We start from the raw sequence: 19,083 nt of genomic DNA, 5'->3' as shown, positions 1-19,083 counted from the left end.
AGAAATTTAGCGGTGGTGTTGGTATTCTGATGAGACCTCAACTTTTATGTTTAAATTTGCCTCTTTTTAAACTGTAACTTCATAAAGGCCACGATCATGGCCAACTTTGGTGTTTGTTATTGTTCTGGTGTAGGTCTATAAAAGGAAGCGTGAAATCATTTTCAATGTCCAACCTTGCACAGGTGGGATTTCATGCCTTTTTAGATGGACGTTGTCAGAATTAAATTTTATGTTTAAATTGTTTAATGTAGAAATTATTGCGCTAATTAGCATTAGCTGTACATTTAGTCCGTATGCTGTTTTGTTTGTTGATTTATATTGCATTTGGCGGATGTTTGGACTTTTTTGTAACGTAAACTAATGAAATCCTCTTGAAAATTTAAAAATTATTGACTTTTTTGTTTCTTTATGTTGTACGATAATTTGTTTGCGTTTTATTGATGATTTTGCTGAGGATAAATTATTATGAGGACAATTGTATGCTGGGTTTAGCCGTTTCCTCTCAGTTCGACTTGGCTCAAACCCGAGGAGTGTACAGTTGTCACCTGGGTCGTGAAGTCGTTTTCGCCGGGGTCGACGAAACTTCGCAAGCCTGTTCCGGGAAAAAGTCAAAATCAGAAACTGGTTAAGGTAAATAATACGAAACCCGAGGCGGAATTGTTGCTAGGAATGGCCATGTGGTAGGGGACAAGGCCAGCGTCTTGGTCTGCCCACACTGTACACACTCCTTACGACTTCCTCACAGTCGGCTAGGCGTTTATTAAATTTTTCGAAACCAATTTTTAATATTCAGAAATAAACACATTTTTAAGAGATCGGCAGGGTTTAGGAAAAACGTTTACCCTGTGTAATTACAATTTTGCTGCAAGTGTTACAAGAGCGAATAGAATATAAATAAGAGATTTTTTTAGGGCCCGACCCGCCCTGAATACATTTGGCAGGGATTTGAAGAAAAATCCCCTTGACCGTTGAAACAACTTACCTTCTTGGCTAGGTGCATTGATTTGTTTTTACACGTTTTTTCTAGGTTATTTATGCTATCTGCGTGCTATTTCCATAGCCATTTTTTAACGTTAAATGGCTGATGTGACCATTTTATTTCTAGTTCTATCAACTACGAAAACTTACTGCCTGGTTTTTTCTTCTTTTTATTGTACATTCCACATAAAGTGCAATGAACCTTTTAAGATGAACCTAAACACATGTTTAACAAATGGACAACTGTTCCTTCTGAAATTTCATTGCGAATTATTCGATTATATGAAACGATAATGTATGCATCTCGATGGCACAACAGATAAAAAAAAGCACGGAAAACTTGTGTTTTACCATCGAGACATGATCCCTTCCAAAATTTCACTACTGAGGAGCAATGTTCCTTCTAAAATTCAAATGCTTTCGAGAATTGAGTGACTTTTAATTTTCTTATCCTAACGAGTGTGAGCATAAGTTGATGCATATATTTCAACAAATTATCAATCATGAGACACTAATCTTTTTAAAATTTTGAGTGTTTTGGGAAACTAAGTGTTGTTGTAGCCATCTATTTTATTTTAATTATTATTCTAATTAAATCTAGAATGAATATATATATATATACATATATATTTGAAAGAATTTTGAAAAGTAGGAGCAGAAATGATCAGAAGCATCTAAGAATCTTAAATGAAATAAGATATATNCAACAATGAAACATCATTCATTTACAATAAAAGCTCTCAATTTAAGTGCTTCATAAACAAAATTGAACACATCAATTGCCTGGTTTCTTGCTTCAAATTTTAGCAAGAAGTCAAGTTTTTTTAAATTGTTACTATTTACACATGTATCTATGTACTTCTTTAAATAAAAGGATCTTTGCGGTTGGTAAATTGGACAATTTAAAAATATATGTTCCAAGTTTTCCTCTTCCAACAATTTACACAAAGAGCTCATTGATTGTGTGTCAATTACATATTTGAGCCCATTTACAAAAAAATTGATTTCCTTAGCACTAGACAGCCTTAGTTGCGCAAGTAACCTTTGTTTATTTATTGACAAGTTTAGTTGTAAATAATTTTCACATTTGTAATAGGAGCTGATTTTGCTATAAAAAAGGTTAAATTGTGAGTTTAGCACCTTTTGTATGTCTATTGAGTAGAGATTATTTTTCCATTTCGACAAAATACTTTCTTTTTCGCGTTTTAGACGTTCAGGGTCGTAAAGGCCCATCTTGTTTCAACCTATACCAATCAGTAACTTTTGCAATTGATAGAACCAGTCCCTATAATTTACTTCTAAATCACATGCTGATGAATTAGCCTTACGGAAGACATCATGAAAGAAACTTGTCAAAAGTGAACCATTTTCCGTGCTCAATACTTTTATCCACAAATTTAAAATTCTTTTTAGCAACTGCACGGTAATGGGCTAAAGTTCAAGCTCAATCCTCACATAGTGACTAGGAGTATTTCTGGGCAAATGGTAAAGTTGCTTAAAATACCTTACTTGTAATTTATCAATTTCGTTAAAATGGCCAAGTGACCACAATTCCGCAGAATACAAGGATGAGGCAGCAACAACAGAATCAAAGATCTGTTGGCTCTTTAGAAAGCTATATATGTAAATGAATGCATACGGGTGGATTGTGGGATAAGTATGCATAGATATGGCTCGCTAGTCTAGTTTTTTTCTACTTGTTCAGTGTTTTTGGCTACCATATTTTACCTGAGGGTCTGATCGTTGTGGTGTATACCAATACGCAATATTGGGGTTTACTACCAAGTTTTTCCTATATAGTTCTTATGTAGTATGTTGATATATTTTCTCCATTGAGCATCTGATGAAGGGTTATATCTAGGTACTTTGTACTTTTGGAGAAAGTTAAGGCTTCAACTTCTATAACGGGTGCTTTTAGGTTTAGCTTCGTTCTTCTTGTGAAGGGTGTGATAGATGGTTTCTTAGGGTTGATATTCTTTGTTCATACGTCAACAATCAAACATTTGCATAATTATGAAAAAATTGTTTAATTTGTAATAATGTTCTCTTGGCTGTTATCAAGGATGTGGTCAAAGAAAATATTTTTAATTTTAAATCTTCGCCTAGCTTTCGGAATTTTATTCTACCTTCTTCTGGGCTTGATTTTTAGTCAGAAGTGTAAAGAAGTTTATATATAAGTTAAAGCTAGGCAAAGATTTAAAATTAAAAATATTTTTTTTAACCACATCCCCGATAACAGTCAAGAGAACATTATATGCGTAAGTTGGTCGATAAATCTACAAAACATTAATTTGTAATATTTTAATAATCGCTAGACCGGAAAATATTTTAATTAATAATTAATTGTAAAGGGGTTTTGAGGTCGACATGCGAATCATGATTGTAGAGGTCCTGGGTTCGAATCTCAGCGGCTGTGAATAAGCCTGCGAACTTGTAAACGTTTTTAGTTTTTAAAAACATAGGTCGTATTTGCTTAATTGTTTAACTTCTTGCAGGTACCGTTTGTAACATAAGAACTGGAGGTTCACGTTCATTTAAGTGTCATTGATCAAGTGTGCTAGGGTCTGTGGCGTTTGATTGTCGCAAGAACAAGTTGAAAAATTAATTTTCATTTTATACAAATAATTTCTTAAGGCTAAGTGTATCACCAAGATTTTATGAATGAAATAAAAAAGATACCAGCACTTAAGAGTCAAATTTTTTTGATCTCTCATTTCTTTACTTTTTTCGTTCTCTAAACGGGTTTAGAGTCTTTGTCATTATAGATTCAGGCTAATTAGTTTATTCTTTAAGTTTTTTATAAAGCATATATATAATATAAAGTTAATTCTTTAAACCGAAAGATAGGAGTGTAGGAGCGGGGCGAACGATGCAAACCCGCACTACCGGCCGATATTGACCTGTCAGGCACACGGACCTTTAAACCTACAATTTAACTCACCAGTTTTGGATTTAGGTCCCTACAACTACGTCATCCCTTGAGCAGAAGCACTGCTGTCCGGGTGTGTTCCTTGATATTGCTCAAGCCTTTTGGCAGACCTCCTGGGCAAGCTGAAGGAAATCCTACCTAGTACCTTCTACCTAATCGTTCCTATCTTACTTCAGAGTTAGATAGGGCATAGCGGTAACTTCTATCTATCCTATCCAAAAGGGCTCATTCTTGGACCTCTTCTTTACATATATATGCTTTCCAAAACAATTCTCTCCACTTTTACTGATGATATAGCAATCCTTTCCACGCAGATCCAACCAACGAAGAAAAAACCTTCCAAATCATTTTCAGTACCTCCACGTTTGGCACAAAAAAATGGAGAATTAAAAATAAATACAACGAAGTGTCAATACATTAACTTCACACTCAGACGTATTCACACCTGTACACTTTAATGAGATTTGACTACCACGTCGTACACGTGTTACTTGGGACTTAACCTGGACAAACGACTTACTTTGAATACGCACACAAGACTAAAACGAAACAAATTAAACAGACGTTACAAGCTTTTACCTATCATCACGACACACGATCCAAACTTCCACTTAACTACAAAACAGTGATATACAACATGATTCCAAACCTATAACGACTTCTGGTATCGAACTCTGGGGGGTCAACCACGCATTCCAACTCCGCATCCAAATATTCCAATCAAAAGTCCAAAGAAAAATTGTTAACTCCTTTTTATGTATCGAACTTCAACCTACCGATACATTTTTTCTTTTTGTTCCAGAAGTAGCGAAAACCTATTACTTCTAAATAATATTCAAACAATCCCTTTCCACATCGCAATACCTTGGTCCGACAGCTGAGTTCCTCTACCATCCTAGATAATCCTCCCGTCGACTGAAACGCCGATGGCCAGGAAAATAGCATCTCGTTACACTCTAGGTATAACGTATACCTATGTATAATACGTGACCCCTTGGAACTGATCCACGATTCATCCCAATTCACAATGATCTCCTGTTTTTCTGGTATACGTAAGTGTGAAATAGGTCACCTGTAGGTACATTGTCGTTAAAGTCGTGTGGTCGTACTGAGGTAGCGAAATTTTTCTCTTACAACAACTAACGTTTATCTTTCATTAAAATATAAACTAGTCGAACAAACTAATATCTTGTGAAGTAATGATTTGTATAGTTTTGATAAAAGGTTTTGTACTTTTTGCTATATTTTTTAAACTAAAACTGAGGTCATGTGTGGTCCGTACAGTTTTGCTTTTTAAAGACTTTACCCGTTCATTGTTCACTAAAATATAACCTAGATAAACAAACAAATCTATCATTACGTACTCATTTGAAAGGTTATGATAAAAAGGCTTGTACTTTTTACTAATACTGTGGTCATGTGTGGTCCGCGTATTCTCGCACATTAAACATTTCCCGTTTATCATTAATTAAACTGTAATCTGAATGAACAAACGAATATCTCGTGAAGTGTGGATTTGTACAGTTATTTACTTTTTGTTAATTTTTTTACTAGTACAGAAGCCGTAGGTACGCGAAGTCTCGTTCATATAGAAAGATGACCCGTTTATCGTTAATTAAATCGTAAACCAACACTCGAAATATCTTATTAAATAAGTGATAAAAATGATGCTCATGATAAAAAAATGTTTGTACTGTTTGACTTTTAGACAAGTAGTGAGGTTATATATGGTCCGCCTAGTCTCGCTCTGAGAAATATGTAAAATTTGTTATATTAATCATTTTAAATAATCACTGACATACAAAACGATAATTATTGTTTGAATTAATAATAACATACTTAATGCAATATATTACTTAGATAGATTAGAGACTAGACTTCGATAATTATCTAGACGTTGTCATAACATTTTAAAGATAGATTAACTGTCGGTTATTTGTGATTGGTTCTTTATGCATGTTTCCTAACATGTTTCGAACGTTATGTAACATTGATTTCCACAGATAAAGGATTCATTGGAGTAACGAAGAAGGCTATTTTTGTATTATTAGTCCTTCGCTTCCTCCATAGCATGCAAATTGGAACCCTGGAGGCCGACTCTAGCCTAGACTCATGCGATTTGGGAATTACATAAATGACAAAATCACGTTCAGACGTGTTATTAGGAAATTTTATTCACATCTGCAAATCTTAACGGCACGGGGTCGCCGGCGGTTGCTTGAATTAAGCCGATTTCACAGTCTCCGCATCGAAGTTTATGATGTATGAGGGATTATTTATGACACCCGGATGCCTCCGCGTCCGGATTTTTTTCTATTGCTGTGGCCCTACGGCCCTTGTTATTCTCATCGCGGACTCCTTGGGACATTGACTGTCTATTCCTTCCTCTCATCGTATTTTTTCCGGCTGGTGCTGTGTTTTTACTAATTAAAGCTGAATAATATCACCTGCTAACAACTTAATCCAAGGGGGAATTTCCTGGCAGGAACATTTCAAACTTGTAGCAAATACGTGTCAAGGACAAAACAGGCGAACAATCTAAACAATGAGCCGTTGTAAGATATAGACATTCTGAAAAAAGTGGAAAACGTGACGTTGTAAAAACATTGCTGAAGTTGAGCAAATGAGATTTGTTATAATTTCCATTTGGTCCCTTCAGTTTGAAACATTTGCAGAATCATTTCAAGTTTCTCCATATGTTCTTCTTTTATTAACCATTGAAGTAGTGAAATGAGAGGTCGAGGGAGCGAAAAAACACGCAAACGAACCCTAACTAGACTAAAAAAATTAACAACAAACCTAAATTGTCTTTATTGATGTAAAGACACCGCCTCCAATTAAAGCTTAACCCAGAACTGTGAAGTCTAAGTCTTGTTTGTTTTAATGCGATTTGTTGAACTTCAACATCATTATGATCATCTCTGATCATCCGCCTGTTCTCGCTTTACATGTTATGACTTTTCAGCATTGTATGCTTCTGGGTTGTCGCCAGCTCATGTTTCCAAAGCATGTTTTGAAAAGTGAGTTTTCAATGGTGTATTCTGTGCGTTTTTTTAGACTTCGATCAAATTATACGTAAAACATTTGAGAGAATACAAGGGATGTTGAATAGTGTCTGACACAGCGAAAACCTGCGAACCGGTCGCAATTTCAAAAAATCATTACACTGTAATCATAACAGTATTGTCAGTAAAGTTGTAATCTGGTCGTTCAAGTGTATTTACCATCTATCAGGATTTGATGGATCAGGTGCATCCAATTTGCTAGGAGTAATTGTCAAGAAAATAAATAGTACACGTCTTCATATTTTTAAAATTTCTCTTAGTCTACTTGAATTTCTTCTTGTTTTATAAAAGTATTTCAAAATTTTATCTCAGACTTCTCATATTATTTAAAGTCTCTTAAGCATTTCTTTATTTTTATTAGACTTCTCCCAATTCTTAAAATATCCCTTCTCTGGCATCTCATGACATCGTTTTCTCTTTTTTTTATAATAGCAAAACTTTTTTTTCGTTTTATTCTTCTCACATAATTTTTGCTTTTTATAGTTCCCACAAAAAGATTTTCCCTTTTTCTTTTACTTCTCACGACTTTTTCTCGTTTTATATTATGCACATCATTTTTGCTTTTTGTCCTTCCCAGAAAAAGATTCTTTTTCGTTTTGTACTTCTGACAAGATCACTTTTTCTGGTTTTGTATTTCTCATAAAAAAATTTTCGTTTCGTTTTGTACCTGTTACATTTCTTGAAATACCTGAGCCAAAGTTTAAAATAATGTATCTCAAGCATGTTCTCAAATTGATCTCTTAAACTTCTCCAAGTTCTTAAAGTACCTCAAGCAATTTTTCAATTTTTTTTCTCAAGTATTTTTCTGTCTTAGACGTCTGACAGTACATAAAGTATCTCAAGAGTATATCACATTTCAAGTCTTCATGCGCGTTTTCAAATACTCTCTTAGACTTCCATTTGATTTTTATGTCTTTTGGCACGATTTTAAGCCCGCAGATTCAAGATCATACGACTGAGCATACACATAATAAGACAGGTTTTTTCTAAACGTGTCTCCCATTTACCAATGAAGATATCGCGGATTGTGTTTTTATGTTAAAAGGTCAAACTTATTTACATTCTTATTAAGTCGGAATCATGTTAAATGTTAGCGTATATTTTCAGGACAGGATTTTCCAAGACGATTTTCAAAAATATCCTTTCTTTCTTCGAGTTTGTCGATAGGATTCAAAAGGAACGTCCAAATTTGAGCATTTATATTCTATAATCTGATCTGAGGGCGGATGTATTGAGATGGGTAAAAAGGTAAAGGATTAAGGCTTGTACAAGACTCAAGGATCGTTCCACCCAAGAAATCAAGCCGTTGAAAGTCGATTCTGGCTTTTTAAACCAGAACGCGATAATCCAGGACCATTTCGGCTTATCGCGATCGAATTCCAGGAAATAGTGATCACATTCAGCCTGAATTAAGGCGTGGTGGCCCTGATGGCCATCGAACAGGTGCCCCGGATTAGAAGAGAACATCAGATTATAATGCACCGGCGGCGTAGCGAATCCGCCTATCTTCCCACGTGGTCTGATAAACGCTGAAAATAAATCCAGACCCAGGGCTATGGTAATTCGCATGGGAGCGCCGTTTCCTGTGCTCTTTCCTACAATTTATTTCCTCTTGGTTTTTTCCTTCTTAATTAAACCCCGTCCACCCACATCAGGCGAGAGTCTGCAGAAGAACCGTCAACTGTGTTGCACTTCTTCAGAAAGAGAAGACGATCACGTCGAGGTGATGACGATGATGATCATACTAGGAAGTGAGGGTTTTTGTTTCCCGCAGCCTTCTGGCTTATTGTAATGTGGTAATTCCTTCGAGTGCTATCGACTCGATCCTTCTCTTAAGAAGTATCAAGTTTGTTCTTTGAATCCATGGTTATATCTTCATTGACTGGTTGCTTCGCATTTGAAGATCATACGGGTGGCTGTTTCTTCCTATTCTTTGTATAATCTATAGATGGATCATCATTGAATATGCCCATGATGTTTAGATGTTTCCCAGATGCCAGTGAACGATTAATAATCCTATCTCTCCTCTGAGTTTATGAGTTTTTCTAATTGTACCAATGAGTTTTCCAGTCTTGGTGAGGGTAATTTTAGCATAAGTTTACACGTTGTCTAGTACACGTAGAGTTCATGCGCCATGTTTACTGCGTCAGCGCCCCCATAGTTTATCAACTTTTTCTTTTGTCTTTGATGGATCCATTGTGTGATGGAGGATTCTGTGTTGTGTGTTTTTATCCCAAGAATTGGTACAGAGCCTATGCAGGAGGAAATGCAGGAATCTTGTTATTACTCTTCTGGTCAGTGTCTGCCTTTTCGTTACGCACAATTCTTTTGCGTCCTGGTATCCAAGATATTAGGTTGTTGTGTTTCCCCAGGCTTTGGAGATTTTAGATGCATTCACTGGCAAGTTTTGATGGGATTTTTTTACATGGTAGAGTTTTAATATGACGCTATGAAGACTTTTTGCTAGTGTAACCTCTGTTAAGATTTTCTAAGGCACAGGCGTCGTTGATGGCATGGATCACGGCGGGACATCACAGGCGAGCGTGCCTGGCACGCGTTTTGTCCCGGTTGTTATTTGTTGTTTGCTCTTGGCCTGTTTAGCTTAACTGGGTTAAATCGGACTCTTGCCGGTCCCAGCTGTGACGACTTTGAACGTCCTCTCCAACACGCGAACCCGGTCGTCACAGCGGCTCCGACCCGGCACAAAAGAGGAATTCCGGCTGATTTAAAGTCTTGGGCAGGATCCAAGTGAATAGTTGTAAAAATAAACGCTTTCGACCCTCAAATACGAGAGAAGACTCGACCACCGTCCATTTCTTAGTTGATGTTGGAAATAATTAATAATACGCCTTTGATCTTTAATCCTCGGTTATAAAACAGACGCCATTGCTTGAATAAATAGAATAATTTAATAAATGATCTGGCATTTTAGCAACCAGTTTAAAACTACCCATTTTGAATTTATCTCTCAGTAATTTTTCTTGTTTCCTAAATGGTTTTGCTTTTTAAGAGAATAATCAATAAATTAAACCGAAATGCACAGGAAATTATTTTCCTTGAGTAATTTTCTTTTACTCGCGGCTGACCTTGCTGTCGTGAGGAAATCTTCCATTCAAATTTATCTATATTAGCATAAAGAAACAGTTGTAAGTCGTCTAGACTTTTCTAATAAACAGAAGATACATTTAGTAATTTTCTTGTTATTTCATAGCCAAACTTATAAGGGGACTACAAGGTAGGTAGGTCATAAATTTGAACCAGATTTTTGCTTATACACTCCAAAATATCGTACATGTATACGCCACTTATTGCGAACAGGGCCCTGGTTTCGAAAAAAAAAAAAAAAAAATGAAATTTTCCACTTTTTAATATTTTTATTTCACCTTTCTATATGCTCAAATCAACGGTATGAATATATCATTTAACAGCATTTCTATGTAGATTGCAATAAAAATATAGTAAAAGGTATCAAAGTTTATCAACAACCAAAAGATTTCTAAATACCAAATATTTTTTCAAGTAAACTAGGATGTAATTTTTTTCCGTAAAACTAATACGAAATTTCGTTTTAGCACTTCTAGAGATCCCTAAATATATATTTTGTTTAAATTTCAATTTATCGATTTTTTGACCCCTAAAATTTTTCCCATTTTTCAGGAGTCGTTATTGTAATATCTGATTGAACCAGGTAAACAGATTTTAACGCCAAACAGACCTTTTGAAAAAAGAGGAACGTAGCTTTTTATATATACCATTAAATATACATTAAAATACAAAAGATTTCTGTAAGAAAATACACAGAATAGGAGAAATATTATTAAAAAACCACTTTTTTAAATAGGATAATAGTCCGATTTTAATGTTTGATACAGTTATAAAATGCACTTGACTCATTCTTTAGAACGAATTATCAACCGTGAAAATTGGTCGCCGAGTATGTGAGAAAAATGCTGTTAGATGTTGCACTAGGAATGTCAGTCAGGTTAGGAAATTATCAGACAAAAAATTAATTTTCACCGATTTCCGGGAAGGTAGGTGTCGAAGGGTTTTATAATGCTAGAATCACAAATCTGATAATCAGGTCACATTTCTAGACCGGATTAATGAAGCTTTTTTGAAATCTACGTTTTGTCGCAATTACATGCAATGAGAATACATCGTTGTTTAGAAATTTTAAAAAAATGTTCTACAACGCTGAATATTATAATTTGATATGATTTAAAAAGATAAATTTACAAAATTCTCTTTTTTTACAAATTTAAAAAAACATTCTGAAAGCAAAATAGGTAGAAAATGGTTAACACTTGGATTAAAGTCCAACCCAACACTGAACTTTTCCAAAGTTTTACTGTTCTGTTCTTCTCATTTGACTTTGATAATTTTTAACCAAAAACACACAAAAATTAAATAAATCCGTGGTTATTATAGTTTATTATAGGTAATTATTTAGAAACGGGACATCAGGCTGGCGATTATAAGAAAAAGATAATTGGCTTATTTGAGATTCTTGTAGAAGAAAACAAATTTTCTTTCCCGGTTTGTGGTTTTAAACAAACGGTTTAAAGCATTAGGTTTTTTCTTAAATTTTATATCTAATTGTACATAATAGGATTTTTCTTTTTATGGGCGTAAACAACAAAGCATTTTTCAATATTTAATACTGTATAATTAATTTAACACCAATTGACCAACATTTTTTTGCAACATTTTTTTGTTTTAAACAAATTTTCGCTTTTGTTCATTGATAACAACAAATTTTACATAGGAACAATTTTTTATCATTTTAAACTTTTACAATAAGCCTGTCGCTTTTTTTGTTTTACAACAGCGTTTTAGAATTTTATACAAATTTTAATCAGAGCTTCGTTTTGTATTCGTTTTTTCTTTTTGTTCTTTTCAGACCATCTATAGATCTTTATGTATTTCTCACAAAAGCTTTTTTCGTTTTCCATTTATCACAACTTTTTCCGTTTAGGTATTTTTTATGTTGTTTTTCGTTTTGTATTTTTTCTGACAACTTTTTTTTCGTTATTTGCATAATTCGCCAAAGCAGTTTGTTTGTTTTGCATTCTCACAACAGTTTTTTCATATTTTGCAGTTCAAACAAAAAAGTTTTTTCTTTCTGCACTTTTAACAAGATCTAGAGAAAAAAATGTTTTTCTCCCAAAACCTTTTCGAGTTTCATATTTTGCACAAAAACATTTTTCATTTTGTTTTCTCGTAACAGCTTTTTTCATTATAGTATTCTCACAAATATTTTTCCCATTTCGTATTTAGCTTTTTATATTTTTCACAAAAGCTTCTTTTTTTCGTTTTGCATTTCTCACATTTTTTGCAATTGTTGTTCCCACAAAATTTTTTTTTGTACTTCTCACATCTCACAACAGTTTTTCACTTTTTGTAGTTCTCACAAAAAGCTTTTTTTCGAACTTCTCACAACAGCTTTTTTCTTTTTGTATTTTACGCAAAAGCTTTTTCGTTTTTAATTTTCACCACGGCTTTTTCTATTTTTGTCTTTCTCACAAAAGCTTTTCCGTTTTGTACTTCTCATAGAGCTTTTTCTTGTTTTGTACTTACCACGTCTTACTACTTTTTTAGGTTTTAAAAAAATTTTTTCTTTTTGTATATTTTTTACAAAAGCTTTTCCGTTCCGTGCTTTTCATAAAATCCTTCCGTTTTGTACTTCGTACGATTAATTATGCACATTTTGAATTTTACGTTATATTTTTTAATGAAAGCCTTTTCTTACAACTTCTTATTCAAAATTCTCACAAATATTAATTTATATATTTGTTTTACTTCTCACAACAGCTTTTCTTCTTTATTATCTTTTGTCCTGGATGAAATCCGATTAAAACTTTAATTGTTTTAGACTTCCCAAACCGCTTTCCCTTATACCCCCTTTATTCTATGCTAATGAAAAGAAAATATATTATCGTAGTTAGGACAAAAGTTTTCTTGTGTTAAATGTACAAATAGATCGTGAGAATAAGGTACACATGTTAGAAAAACTTCTCATGCCAATTATTAACTCTTTTAACGATTTAAGCAGAATTTCCCTTCATGCCAAGCGGAACTTGGCATTATTTTATTATTTTAAAATAAGTTTATTCTTTCGGTGTTTCAAGGCTTAAGGATTTTCAATAAATAGATTCTGAGAAAAAAACATTCCCCAGTTGCAGGGCAGAAGTTATTATTTGAAAATAGACAAAAATGAAAGGATAACGATCGTTCTTATAAAATGGTAATGAGACAAAACTAGTTATTTACAGGTTTTTAATATTAAATTTTTTATTTCTGATTATCCGAGTGTTTAAAAATTCTTGGAATTAATACTATAAAATTTTCCACTAACGATAGATTGTAGACTTTGCCTCCTAATAAAATTAAAAGGTCACACGTGATCAGCATGTAGTTAAAAAATAAATATACCGAGTAGGGTGAGTAAATAAAAGTCAAAACTTAAGTTAATATTTCTGCACCTATTGAAGCGGAATTTTGACGTTGCCCTCTTTAACAATTAAATATTCAAATATGCACCATCTATATGCAAGACATGAAAATTGCTCCCTTCCAATAATTCAAATTTTATTTTAGACCTTAATTTTAATTTTATGGTTTAATAAAGTTCTCTAACGTACTTTCCGAACTACGACTAATATGAAAGCGTTTTTTGGATTTAATTTTGTGGCCTAAATCATCAACAGTATCCAACTGAATAATCCAAAGTAAATAAAATAAATTGTTTTGAAACTTTAAAACCAGGAACATGGTTTCATTATAAGTAATTTATAGGATAATATCCAGTGACAGTGCAGTCGCTGGTATTGAACACACAACCTATCGATATAGCATTCGAAAAACAAACATGATTTTATTGGTTTATAATGCACTTAAACATATTTTATGGCACCATACAGATTCCTTATTCGGCTTCAAGTCTCAAGGATTTGAAGCGTTCAAGCGTCTGCTATTTTTCAAGCAGTTTTCAGTTATTACCCGTTTTACTTTTTAAATTGTAATTTAAATTTAGATTAAATACTACATTGTTTAATACTCGCTAAATTTTGAGCTGTTTCTATAAATTGATTATACAGCTGGGTTATAATGTATTCAAAGAAATGGAGTCAGTATGTTTCATTTCACAGTCAGGAAAATCTGTAGTTTACTGTTTTTATAGTTTATCGGTTTCAAGCATTTTATTAAGTTCTTGAATTAATTTAAAAAACACGCGCTAGGCTTTTTAAATCCATAAATCAAGAAAATGAGCTATTGCTAAAGTGCCAAAATTATACAACTGCCAGGGACGAGGGGGAAAATATTGACTTGATTCATAAATTTTGACAGTTTATTTTCTTTGCAGTTATGAGTTATGCTAAGATCCCTCAAATCAATATAAAAACAATATAAATTGTGAAATTATAGAAAAAATTAATTTTCACTCGCGACGGATTATTTTAAATCCACAAATAGACGTATCTGTTATGAGACAAGAGCCTATTTTGGTAGGATCAAGTCACTTAAGAAATCATACCTTCATTAGCAGTAAAGATTAAGCTCAAGGTTTTTTTAAGTCTAAGTCTCCTTTTATTATTAAAAAAAGGAAAACCAGTTGGTAAAATAAATTTCCATTGGCAACGAAACCATCCAAAACATATCAGAAAAGAATTGCAGGTAATAAAAAAAAGATAAAGAGCCCGTTTTGAAACAATAGAAACTCGTACAACTTAAAGCTCCATAAAGATAATCTCAGGATGTTTTAAGACGTTCAAACGAATTATCTTGAACAATCAAGTCTTTCGAATACTTCACTCAAAGAATAATCTTAACACAGTTTTAAGATCCTGCAACTTCATTTATCAGCAATGAAGAATAGAATGTGTCAGAATATTTTATCTATTTTAATAAAAAGAAAAAACAGTAAAAAAATAAGGTACAAATCAGGAAGAAAAGTGCAGATAATCCTTCATCGGCAGTAAAGCATAACCTCAAGACAGTAACCAATTGATATAATTTAAAATTTTAATTAAATGAAAAAAGAAAAACATTTAAAAAAATGATACAACATAGCAAACAGTAGCAGTACAGTTTATACACCAAGATGAACAACAAAGGATCAAGTCTTATGATAACTTAAACCTTCAACAAGGATAAATATTTTCAAGATAGTTTTAATGTATCTTAAAATATTTATTTATTTAAATAAAAACAAAAACAGTAGAAAAAATGATATAACTAGAATAAAAGTGCTGGTTATGTTCCAAGATGAACAGCTAAGAATCAAGTTTCTTGACAATTTAAAATTTCATTAGCTGTAAAAAATAATGTCGACTTATGTTTAATGACTTTATGACTAATTTTATTAATAAAAACAATGGGTAAACATTAGTAAATAAATGACAAATGACAAACCGAACAATTTTACACATCTCACGAACAAAAGTGCAGGTTATGTTCCAAGATGTACAGACAAAAATCAAATCTCTTGACAAGTTAAAATTTTATTAGCAGTAAAGAATAATCTCAACAACTCAATATTTAATGTGTTTATGACTAATTTGATTAATAAAAGGAACGTACAAACATTAGGAAATAATTTTCCAATGACCATCGAACAATTTTAAACATCTTATGAAAGGAGGTGCAGGTTATGTTATGAGATGAAGTGCTAATTTTGGAAGAATAAAAACTCATAAAAACCTAAACTTCAATAAAGAATATCATGTAAGAGACTTTAGCAAATTTATGGGCGAGTCAAGCTTTCGAATCCTCCAACATCAGTAATGAAAAATCTTAACAGTTTTTAGGCTCTGTAACAAATTAAAAAAATATTTTGAAGGTGAAGTGGCAGATTGTAATACTGTAACTTCTTTAGCCTTATTATGAATTGACGGAACTGTGATAACTTATTTTCAAAAAATAGTCCACTGATTTGTCCCTGTCTGTTCTGTTTGGTGTTTCTGTTTCCGTTGTAACCGGCTGCGTTTCCTCAAATCGTAAAATCCCGCCCACGATTTCCGACCAATTCCTGGACACCGTGGGTGAGGCGAGTGGCCCCTTAATGACACGTTTATTTATTTTTTATTCAACCGAGGAGACTGTCGCGACAGGGCGACATGGAGGCACTTTCCTGGCTGTTAGCCAACGTCTCGACCGTTTAGAATGGGACAGACACGTGCAACCCGGACAATGCGAGTTTAACATTTCATCTGGCACTGAACATTGATGAGCATTTCAGATAATCCCCGTTAACGATTCACAACGTTATACATACTGATTATAACTTTTTATGCGTTATGTACATTTCGGATTCAGAGTTTTATAACAGCAACAAACTCAATTACTTGGCTTTTTAAAAAATTGTTTTCTCAAATATGTAAATATTAAATTGTACGATGTAAGACCTAATGGGTTGAGGATATTGTGAAACAAAAAGAGACTGTGAAAGAAACCAGACAACAAAAAGGCATTAACACTTTAAGTAACGGGTTAGCTGACTCGTAATGTCTTTTCATTGTCGGGCTGCTTTTTTTCCATTTTGGAAGTCCTAAGAGTGTTTTGGACTTGACATTCTATCATCATATTCGATAGCATAAAACATTTTTAGGCTAGACGAAATAAAAAAAGAAAACATACTATGCAACATATGCAACAGCATGAAGAAAGGTTGTCAAATTACAAAATATAAACAAAAATTTGACATAACTTAAGAAAATGTTTAATATTTGAGTAATTAACGACTTGAAAATATATAACAAATTGTGAGAATTGAAGTTTAACTTGCAAAGTTCAAAGGTATATTTTGATTGATTTAAAAAAAAATCATGGAGTGAGATTGGAAATTTAACAGCCCCATTTTTTCCGACAAAAGATTCAAATTTACTCCAGCCTTTTATCCTGTGTGGTATTTTCTTCTTGAACTGCATAGTTTACAAAAATTGTCTCCATTGTCTCTTAAAGCACATGTTTTGTCGTGAAGAAAATATTTCGACTTTATTTTTTAACCAAAAGGTTCAAAGTGCCAAGATTTTTCTCTTCCTACAAATCTGGCACTTTACATAACACTTCACCTTTAAAATTCTTCTTGTCACATGTAAAATGAAGCATAGAATGTTCTTAATTTACGCTTGTTTTAAAAATTTATTTTAGTGTTTGAGCTAAAAAAAAACAGCTTGGCAAAAACAATCTGTAATAAAATATACGTTGGCTGCTTTACAAGCATGTTCCCTTTTTATTATTTATTCTTCATATTGTTTCTACAAAATAATCAGTACATATAAAAGAAAAAATTAAGTATCTTGACTACTTAAAATTTCATTATCAGCAAAGACTTAGTTTTATTAGTAATTTATTAATGAAAAGAATGGAAAACAGACGGAAATAATTTGCTAATGAAAGTCGAACTACGTTTTCCTATGGGTGTGGCACTTATAACGGATGTGGGTTTCTTTTTGGTGGAGTATCAAACAGTCTGGTTTCTCTTTTTGCGTATACATTTCGGAACAATTTGTCCCTAAATGTGTTGAAGAGGAGAGAGGTTGTCCCGAAATACATGGAGTCAAAAAAGATATATCAAGAAAACATTACCACAGTTGTAAAAGTTTTGTTTTAAAGGGTTGAAACCTTCTCGTTTATCATTAACTCAGGTTTAAACACATGAGCGGTTTACGAAGCTTTTAAGTTTTTATTATTTGTCAAAATAGAAAAAATACAGTACAAGATAACCGCGGGATGTCAGTTCGCGACGAGGAAAGATGGGATTATTAACGGCTCAGAGCTGAGCGGATCGTGATTGAGGTGGGGCTTAGCTGCATCTTTCTGATACCCGGCCCGACGAGGATCGCCCTCGATCTCGATGTGGGAGGGAACCAGGCGCCGGTTCCGGCCGGTGCCCGAGCAGCAGAGGATGCAGACGCCGATGCCGATGGACCGGTCGCGGGTCGACGGCTTCACAAAAAGACGACACGTGAGTAAGTTCTGGGATCTCGATTCGGCTGCCCACGACAGCGACGCGCTGCTATCTACCCGACTGATTAAAACCACTGTTATTTTATCCTTTTAAGGCCCATTCGTGATTAACAATCTTTCCTCGCTTCTTGGAATGAGACCCTGACGGAATAAATGATTCATTTAACATATGTGAGAATACTGTCTGCAATATTCAAACAAAACTATTGTTATTTTTCTCAAAATGGCTGCAATGCTCTGTACATTCAAATCCTAGTTTTCTGTTCAAAAAAGAAAAAATAACTGGTTTGAATATTTTATTCTTCAGTGTCTCAAAGCTTAAATCATCAGTTAGCTTCGTTCTATCACTGCCCTTAAACCCTTAATAATTTTCAAATGAGAACTTCATAAGTTTATTTCTTTTTTAACATTTATAAGGGCAAAAACACTTCCTGACGTGTCCGAACTATTTCAACTTGTCGTTGCATTTCCATTTCCTTAAAATTTGTAAAAATTTTAATTAATTTTTTAAACACAAAAAACTTTAGTATTACTGTCTTAAAACTAAGATAATGTTATTTTTTACTGCTTGTACATATACAAACTGTCGAGAGGCTTGATTCCTTCACAATTGACACGTAATTTCAAAACAACAACAAATTGTTGGTTAATCATTAAACTAAGTTAGGATTATTTTTTACTGATCATTAAGGCGTAAGAATTCGATAGATTGGATTTTCCCAAATTGCCATTTAATCTTCAAAACATCAATAATTGAAGTTAGCAGGTCTTCAAAAGAAGTTAAGTTCATTCTCATCCCTTAATGGATGAAGGGGTAAGTAAGTATTAGAGAGATTAAATTTTTCAAACGTTTCCTTTTAATCTTAAAAAGTCACCAACTGAACATCGTTTGAGGCTCTTAAAACTATGTTTCTTTAATGATGATGATATATCCGATGGATTGGATTTTCTCAAATGGCTACTTAATCTTTAAAACAACAACAACTGAAGTTTGTTGTGGGTTTTTGAAATAAAACAGTAAAATCAACTATAAAAATAAAATGTACTAGAAATTCCGCTTCTAGAACTGTGCAATGTACAAAGTTAGAGGGGAAGAGAGATGAGGTGGGATATATATATATATATTAAAAAAATATTTTGAAG

At 33.3% G+C, this 19,083-nt stretch overlaps 1 protein-coding gene across 4 annotated transcripts in view; it reads left to right on the top strand.

Annotated features, from left to right (window-relative positions):
* LOC106664862 (sterile alpha and TIR motif-containing protein 1) overlaps positions 1–19,083 on the top strand; it is an 87,143-nt gene that overhangs the window by 9,060 nt on the left and 59,000 nt on the right. The window contains exon 1 of one of the 4 annotated variants that reach the window (XR_002910023.1): positions 17,668–17,938. The exons of 1 other annotated variant lie outside the window; for it this stretch is intronic. Coding sequence is in view for 2 of the 3 variants with exons in the window: in XM_014390895.2 (XP_014246381.1) it covers positions 17,828–17,938 (111 nt within the window). In the remaining variant the exon portion in view is untranslated. Of the gene's footprint in view, positions 1–17,667; positions 17,939–19,083 lie in introns of those variants that run through there. 2 more of the 4 variants (XM_014390895.2, XM_014390894.2) reach the window with 2 other exon arrangements.

The sequence above is a fragment of the Cimex lectularius genome, unplaced genomic scaffold (assembly GCF_000648675.2).
Source record: "Cimex lectularius strain Harlan isolate CLEC.00 unplaced genomic scaffold, Clec_2.1 scaffold137, whole genome shotgun sequence".
NCBI lineage: Eukaryota > Metazoa > Arthropoda > Insecta > Hemiptera > Cimicidae > Cimex > Cimex lectularius.
This window is presented reverse-complemented; position numbering and strand designations above follow the sequence as displayed.